The sequence below is a fragment of the Castanea sativa genome, chromosome 5, assembly GCF_040712315.1.
Source record: "Castanea sativa cultivar Marrone di Chiusa Pesio chromosome 5, ASM4071231v1".
Lineage (NCBI taxonomy): Eukaryota > Viridiplantae > Streptophyta > Magnoliopsida > Fagales > Fagaceae > Castanea > Castanea sativa.
The window spans coordinates 31,380,729-31,389,235 of record NC_134017.1 but is presented as its reverse complement, the minus strand read 5'-3'; the positions used below and the strand labels follow the sequence as shown (position 1 = coordinate 31,389,235).

The window sequence follows — 8,507 nt, the reverse complement described above, 5'->3', positions numbered from 1 at the left end:
ATAAGAGAATACAAGGAGAACATATGCAAAAGGTGATCGAAGCATTATTCTCTCTGAAAGAAGCTACTGCGTTTTTGCACCTTAGGGTTTTGTAACCAAGTGCTTCTTGATCTTCATTATTGATGAAGTGAAGAACTTTGCAGCCAACATTTTTCTCAAGTTGGTGATTGAAGTCGCGTACTGGGATCCGCGCAATTGGTTAGTCATGTACTGGGATCCGTGCATCAAATGGTGGCATTCATATATTGAAGAGTTCAGAGGTTCTGAAGCGGTAGAAGGTTTCTGCTGTGAGTTCATTTACGAGGATTGTAGAGTCTAGGGACAAAGGTTTTGTACTAGATCTGAAACTTCTCTTTACTATAGTGAATTGCTTTTTGGGAAGGTTTCCCCCCAAATTTTTTACTGTGAAACTAGTTGGTTTCATTGGTTTTCCCGGGTTATTATATCTTGTCTTATTTATTTTTTTGCTGCACTTATATTTGACATGATATTGATGTTTGTTTGTTTTAACAAGTTTTATGCATAATAAATTTAATTAACAACTTTGATTTAAAACTTGTTAATTCTATCAACCGAGGTCTAAATTTTCCAACACATTCTAACGCAATTCCCATGTTTGGGCAACATGTCCTGCGGTATATCCCATAAGGGTGTTAGTACCCGTTTGGGTACAGCTGAAACAGGCGCGTTTCAGCGTCTGCGTTTCCTTCTTCTTCTTTTTTTTGTGGAAAAGCGCATTTCAGCTTAGGCATGTAGGTCTCGTGCACTGTTCACGGGACCTACAAACCTTTTTTTTCAACCAAACTTTCATTAAAGATGGGTCTTACGGTACTATTCACACATTTAAAAATTATTTTATTATAGTGTTTTCAGTTTTCAGCAAAATAAGCGGTATCCAAATGCACCCTTTATAGCAAGATAAACAAAAGCAAAGAGAGTGTCATGTGTAAGTGTAATTAGTGTATTCTCTAGATTATGTGTGAGCAATTCGCCAAGTGATCCCTGAGTGGGAGTTTTGTGTTAAGGGGCCTTAATTTCCTTTGGATTTTGGAGAAAGTAATAAATGTTGTGAGATTTCTCTTGTAAACTTGGTGTGGCATTGACATGGTTGATTCATTGAAACTATTATTAAGGGTTCGTTTGAATACAACTTATTTTGCTGAAAACTGAAAACAATAAAAATAATTTAAAAAAGTTACCATTCACGCGCATTGCACTGTTCACATGCCTAAATTCACTGTTCATGGACAATGAACAGTACAAGAGGCGCTCAGCTGAAAGAAAAAAAAAAATGGCCGCAGACGCACTACCCAAACAATACCTAAGTATTCTCCTTGTGTGCGTGTGTGCGTGCACTGTTGGTGTCGATTGTGGCAATGTGAACAACTTAGGGTTTGTTTAAGATCCATTTATTTTGCTAAAACTAAAAACTTTTTGTTAAAAGTACTATAAACAAAGGTAAAAATTATCTGAAATAGTATAGTGAGACCCATAAATAGTACCAAAAAGTGTAGTAGAGCTCATGAATAATAGCAAAAATAAGCTGAATAGTAAAATAAGCTGGATTTTTAATTTGGAGCCAACTGCACACTTAGTACCATCACAAGGCAAAAGTGTTGGGTATAAATTTTGTTATTTAACAGCCTAGGAGTATAATATCATTTTGACTTTTTATTTTTCATCAATCACTAACTTTATAACTAATTTATATTTTTTTTTTTTTGGTTTCTTCTACATGTTGCTTCTAAGAACTGTTTTTTGAGAGTACTTATCGTAATAATTTTTTTCCTAGTTGGAATGATATTATTCTTTTATTTTTTTTAACAACTAAATAGTTACAATAGTAGTAAGAGTCATCAAATAACCCATGGCCCACAGCCTGACCTAGAAACCCAACGGCCCATCGGGCTAATGGGCAGCTCGGCCCGTTATTATTGAGGCCCATGGGTAGCCCACTAGCCCAATGACCGAGCCAATAAGCCCAACCCGTTGCCCAGCCCAATAACTTATAATTCATAACAAAAATATATAGGACATGTACATTTCTTAAGAGAACTCCTCCAACCATTAAGATACTTAAAGTAATTGTGCTAAACTTAGTTTACTAAATATATATTTCTCTAGTAGTCTAGCAATTTTGAATTAACCATTTGACTTTTTTTTAATTAAAGATAAAAATAAAAAAAAATTTCAAAGTCTAAATAAAAAAAGTTAAATAGGTTTCCATCAACAAAACAAAAAATTAAATAGATTTGACTTAAAAAAATTTTGTAATTAAGTATTAAATTCTTTGATTCTTTCCTTTAAAAAAATTGATTAATTATTCCCTTATAAAAAATTGATTCTTTCCTTATAAAAGTAATATGCTAACGCAAACTCATGGGTAGCCCATTAGGCCCAACCCGGTAACCCAGCTCGTTAAAGACAAAATGGACATTTCCCATAGACAGGGTCATGGGTTGGGACTCTTTCAGCCCATTCTGACCCAGCCTATTAACTAGTTAATAACCCATTATGTCCAGCCTATTGTGTTCATGGGCTAAGTAAAAATGGGCAGCCTCGATCCAGCCCATTGATGACCCTTAAATAGTAGAGAGAGAGATTTGAGCCTTGAACATCTTAGCTAAAAATATCAGAAAGTACTTGTTGAGCTATGAGCCATTTGGCAATATTCATATCTATTGACATCAAGAGCTAATTAAATTGCATATGTTATTAGTGTAGACATGTACGGTTGCAAAGTTGTAACAAATATTTTTTTTTAATATGTAGATATTGGAAGAGGAGGTAGAGTTTGAAACATACATGATACTGTAAAAGATGTTATTACCACTTTGATTATCGTCCAAATTCTCAGGAAATAATTATTTATTTAGAGATAGCGAATAGCCATGATGGTATAATGGTATTATTACCACCTATGAACTAAAACTGGGCAGTTTGCGTTGACCAACTTAACCTTACTACATCATTCTTAGGTCAAAATTTCACTCTTTAAGTCTGCTGTTTATCCTAAAAAAAAAAAAAAACAGTTTTTAAAGGGGTGTTTAGTACATGATTTCAAATAACAATTTTCTGTTTTTAAATAACATTAAATGTATTTTCACATTTTTTCACCCTCATATATTTTTTAAAAAAAATTTAAAACTTGAAAATTATTATATAAATACACGTACTAAACGGGCATGAAATCTGAACCATCAGATATTTAAATTGAACAAAGGATTTGTAGAATTAGAATTTAGAAGACCATTATTATAATGTTTTATAAATATATAATTTAAGTTTATTAAAAAAAAATATATAAGAACTCAATCGCATCTTGTTGGGCCCCTCACCCTCTTTCCTTTTGCAGTGTCCACCAAAATCAGGAAATTCCATTGCTTTAAAAATAATAATAAAAGTAATAAAACCAAAAAAGAAAAAACCCACTCATCACTTCACAGATCACAATGTAATAGGCTACCCCACATTTCTCCTTTATTTACTAATCAGCACAGATCACAATATAAAATAAGTTACCCCACTCCCACTCCCACTAGCTACCATTATGACTAAACAGTCTAAACCCACTAAACGTTACTTTCTCCCAGAATTTCAAATTTTTAAATAAGATCACACCCAGCTCATATTTTAGTTTTTAACAAACCCCCCAGCCATTCCCGTAATTTTAACCCAACATCAAGCCCATTTATTTACAAAACCAAGATTTATATATCATTTTCATACCATATTCTTAAAAAAATTAAAGTTACACTGCGCCACAGCACTAGTACCCATTAGCAGAAAGTTCTATTGGATTTGTTTAAATCACAAACCCAAATTCTCATATCTTTCTTCAAATCAGAAAAGTTTTTTTTTTTTTTTTTAATTGGGTGGGAATCTTGTATTTGATTTTAGAACTCATTATAGATATGAAGTTGATGTAACTTAGGACAGAAAAAAAAAAAAAAATGCTGTGTATATCTAAACTGTTATTGTAGTATAGTAGATAGATTGGAAGAAACATGTTGTGTAGAAAAGGATCGAGGAATATTGACGCAGGAACGGTTCCAGTGTACCTGAATGTGTACGATCTGACACCAATTAATGGCTATGCTTATTGGTTTGGACTTGGAGTTTACCACTCAGGCGTACAAGGTTAGTGGTGTCCTGTTTTTTTTTTTTTTTTTTTTTTTCATGAATTTCAGTTCTGCTTGTAGTTGGTGTGGTACATTTCTGGTTAGATCTATGTTTCAGTTAGCTTACTATGTTCAGAATTCAAATCACTTAACACTAAATCTAAAAGGGGTGTTTGTTTGTTTTTAAATAGTTTTTGTGCAGTTCTGGATTTGGTCATTTTAGTTTACTGTTAATGTTCTGTTTGGATAATGAGAAGGTGCAAGAAGAGATTACATATATTGAGTTTTATAGATATTTTGTGAAGTGGGATCCATGGAAACAAACACAGGAAAAAAAAAAATCCTCCCTTTATTTTTCTCTGTAACTTTCTCAGTAATCAAACAAAAGAAATATCTTTTTTCAATTGTATTTGAAGATTCTTCTGTGTGTTTCCTTTCTGGGTTTTTGCTGGCTTGTAATTTCGTACGCTGTGTCTGTTAATTAAGGTTTAATTTCATTTGGGATATATTCAGTTCATGGCATTGAGTATGCATTTGGAGCTCATGAATATCCAACAACTGGGATATTTGAGGGAGAACCAAAACAATGTGATGGATTTACATTTAGGAAGACAATTTTCATTGGAAAAACGGATCTGGGAGCAGGGGAGGTGAGGGCTGTAATGGAGGAGCTGGCAGGGGAGTATAGAGGGAATGCATATAATTTGATTACCAAAAACTGCAACCATTTTTGCAATGATGCTTGTATTAGACTCACTGGAAATCCAATCCCAAATTGGATTAATCGGCTTGCTAGAATCGGTAAGAGACAGTTTGAACGCCCTTTTCTTTCTCTTTTTCTGAATTGAATCATTGTTACTTTGTTAGCATTTTAGGTCATTAATTTTGTCTAGATGCAACCTTAAGTGTCACCTTTGCTTCTGTTAAAAGCTAGGAACAATTTTGAATAAGGTAACAGAAGTGCCCGTCTCAATAAGTAAATAATTTCTTCTGTCTCTCTCTCTTGGATGTAATTTTCTTCTTGAACATGCATTTTATTTATAACCACTGCAATATATGTACTTGAATCTGAATTTGTGTTATCTTGATAGCTTTCCTTATCTCTCAAAAGAAAAAAAAGATAGCTTTCCTAATTATCAGAAAAGGGATTAGGATCTTTAGAATTTTTGCTAAAATATTATACATTTATTTTGAAATAAATGGATTAGATTTTGCCACTTAAATAGTTATAAAAATAATAATAATTGTCAATTTTGACTTTAGTAAAATTCTAAAAAAAGCTTAATCGATAAAAAAAAAAAAACTTGAAGCCTTCAAAATTTATTGCGTACAATGTTTCATAAAACACGATGCTGTAACAATCAAGCATGCATTGCATTGAGTTGATTTGGTTTTAGTCATACATACATTGTTCTCATTAGTAGAATGTTTTGTAGGATTTCTTTGCAATTGTGTTGTACCAGTGACTTTAAATTCAACTAAAGTTCGGCATCATAGAATCGAAGAGAAGCCAAGTGAAGAAGAAAAGAAGAAAATCACAAGTGACTCAAACAGATTCACTTCTTCTAATTCTTCTTCGTCGTCATCATCGTCTCCTTCTAACACTGGAATGCGCAGGGGTAGAAGCAGAAGCAGACGTGCACTTCCTCCATCTTCGCCTTTGATTGTCAACTCTTCATCTTGATGGAATTGGAAAGATTATAAATTTTTTTAAAAAAAAATTTATATAAAAATTAAAATAAAAAAAAAGAGGCAAAATCTAAAGTTTAAATTTTTTGTTCATTCTTTTCAAGGGGTCTTATAATGCTAACATCTTCTTGAAAAAACTTGGAGGCATGTAGCAACACATGCACGGTTTTTTTTTTTTTTTTTTAATTTAAATTTTGGGGCAAGTAATGAAAAGTCTATTGCAACATTATCACATGTATAGTTGACCAGACCTCAGTTTGTGTTGTTTTCTTATAGCTGCCTTGGTGAAATTATTCTTGGAATTTTTAATTTAAGCATATTTTTTCTTTTAGGCGATTCTTGCGGTCCCAGACCTAGTAGTAATGCTTTGTAAAAGAAAAAGACTATTAATAGGTTCAAACGAAATGCCTCCCCATAGGCTTCAGAAAGCATAGAGAAAATGTGGTCTTAAATTGAATAAAGAAAATAACTGGAACTTTAATTGTACAAGTTACAGGAAAATAATGCATCGGAATGATAAAGTTGTCATGTCATGTTAGTGTTTGGAAAGAAATTATGAATGTACAGAATAATGTATGTACCAGTGCCTGTGCCTGTGCCAGTGCCAGTGCCAGTGCCTTTCTGTTTTTTCTTTTTTAATGGGAATGGTAATGTGGGGTAGGATCATTTTGTATTTTATGTAAAATCCAGTGAAATCAAGGCCATGGTGCCACGATTTAAGGTGTACCAGTCTTTTTCAATCGAAGGCTGTCACGTTTGTGATCCTAATTGGATTTTTTTTTTCGCTTGATACTGTTTGGTTGTCAACAAATTAGGAACCACTGCTTTGACCTTTGGGAACGAATAAGGACCTTAAATTTAGTATAAAATTATATATACATATTTTAGTAGATACTATATAACCATTCTCTTCAATTCCTTATTCAACATATTCAGTTAAAATGTTAACTATTTCAAATTCTAATTCTTACATATTTTCCATGTAGAAAACCTTACTGTTAATTAACATTTACACCTAACAAAATTAAACTTGCTATTATTGATTTTTAAGAAATGACACTTTACCTAAAATTATCAAAATAATTGAAACTCTACCCCCTTTTCCAAATTATTTAGGAGGTTGAGAATCAAATATTTTGATTATTTAGAGGTGGAACAAGGAGAGAGGTAGTCAATTATTTTGAATTTTGATCATTTGGGGGGTGAGTTGTCATTTCTTAAAAATTGTGTAGTATAAGGATATTTTGGGAAAAAAAAATTCTTAAAAATAAACCAAACAGTAGTATAACCTCTATTTAGGAATTTATAAGATTTTTTTTAGAAGAAAGGGAATTTAAAAGATTCTTGAAATTTTGAATATAAACCTAAGGATATTTTGGGGAAAAAATTCTTAAAAATAAACCAAACAATTCAAATCCTCTAGATTACCTAGGGTATTTTATCAATAAATTTCCTTAAATCCTACCCACTCTTTTATAATTTTAAATTTTAAATTGTCATATTATCATTCCATTAATATTACTCTTAAAATAATAAAATAATGTTGCAAATAAAATAATTAAGATTATTTTTAGTTGAATGATGACATGGCAAAGTCCTAACTATTAAATCATTAAAGAATGGTTAAAATTTAAGAAAATCTATTTAGTAAAGTATTCAAAGAAATCTAGAGAATCTGAATCTAAAAGTAGTATAATCTATTTTTGGGAATTTATAAGTTTTTGTTTTAAGAAAGGGAATTTAAGAGATTCTTAATAGACGTGTACAGATAAATATCCCGAACTTAACTAAATTGGATCGATTGTTTATTTATTTTTTTCACTTTCTATTTTATCCACGGTCAGCACTCTCAAAACCTTTCTATTATCACAAAATTTCTTGTACTTCGACCAAAATTATAAAACATCAATCTCCTCCTGCCCCTCTACACTCTTTCAAGCATGTTAAATGTCTCCTTCAATTCTATTTTTTACTCTAATTTAAAATAAAATTATTTCTTAAATTCTTAGGCTTCAATTTGAATTAAATTATTTTTTCACTCACATTTTTAGGTGAAGAAAAATTGTTAAACACTATGCATCATGCCTTTACACCAATCAAAAACAAATATTGTAGTATATTTTCAAATAAAATCCAACAAAGACATATGCACATCCGCACTCAATGGTGCCAATGCAAGGCCCTTCGACCTATTGACATCTCCACCCTGATGGTGAGTATACTTGGGGATTAAAATTTCTGACATCTGCACTTATATATATATAAAAGTAGGTGTGTGCACACATGCTCAATGTTTATAAATTCATCTTCTCCAATTTGGTGAAAAGAGGTTTTTTAAAAATGGCTTGTGGAAGAGAAAATTCTTAATAAATGGCTAAGAATACTTTGATTTGTGATTATTGGCAAGATACATGGGGACATGGCACCTAGCACCATTTGATTAAGACAGGAGAAAATATAGGTTGGCGATAATTAAGAAGCACCAAATCCATTTGTCCAGGCAGAAGAAGCCAGATTGGGCCATCATTCTATAGAAAGCAGATTATTGAACCGCAATAGTATCTTTGTGTACTTTTTATAATAAAATGGTCAAAGATTACAATAGAATTCCGATAAATAAATAAATTAAAGAATATAAATAAATATATATATATATACACACACACATACCCCTGCAGAAAGTGCTTATAAAATGCT

At 31.8% G+C, this 8,507-nt stretch overlaps 1 protein-coding gene across 1 annotated transcript; it reads left to right on the top strand.

The window, feature by feature from the left end:
• The first annotated feature begins 3,603 nt into the window (after nt 1-3,603).
• LOC142634085 (deSI-like protein At4g17486) lies at nt 3,604-6,078 on the top strand. The gene is made up of 3 exons (XM_075808359.1): nt 3,604-4,140; nt 4,635-4,922; nt 5,558-6,078. The coding sequence occupies exons 1-3, from the start codon at nt 4,008-4,010 to the stop codon at nt 5,803-5,805; spliced, it is 669 nt and encodes a 222-aa protein (XP_075664474.1). The 5' UTR covers nt 3,604-4,007; the 3' UTR covers nt 5,806-6,078.
• Nucleotides 6,079-8,507: the final 2,429 nt, after the last annotated feature.

Excerpts from the sequence above, each read along its gene's own strand:
- LOC142634085 (XM_075808359.1), top strand. The coding sequence starts at position 4,008 with ATGTTGTGTAGAAAAGGATCGAGGAATATTGACGCAGGAACGGTTCCA. Across the intron at positions 4,141-4,634 it reads TTACCACTCAGGCGTACAAG|TTCATGGCATTGAGTATGCA; the intron begins GTTAGTGGTGTC and ends GGATATATTCAG. Across the intron at positions 4,923-5,557 it reads TAATCGGCTTGCTAGAATCG|GATTTCTTTGCAATTGTGTT; the intron begins GTAAGAGACAGT and ends AATGTTTTGTAG.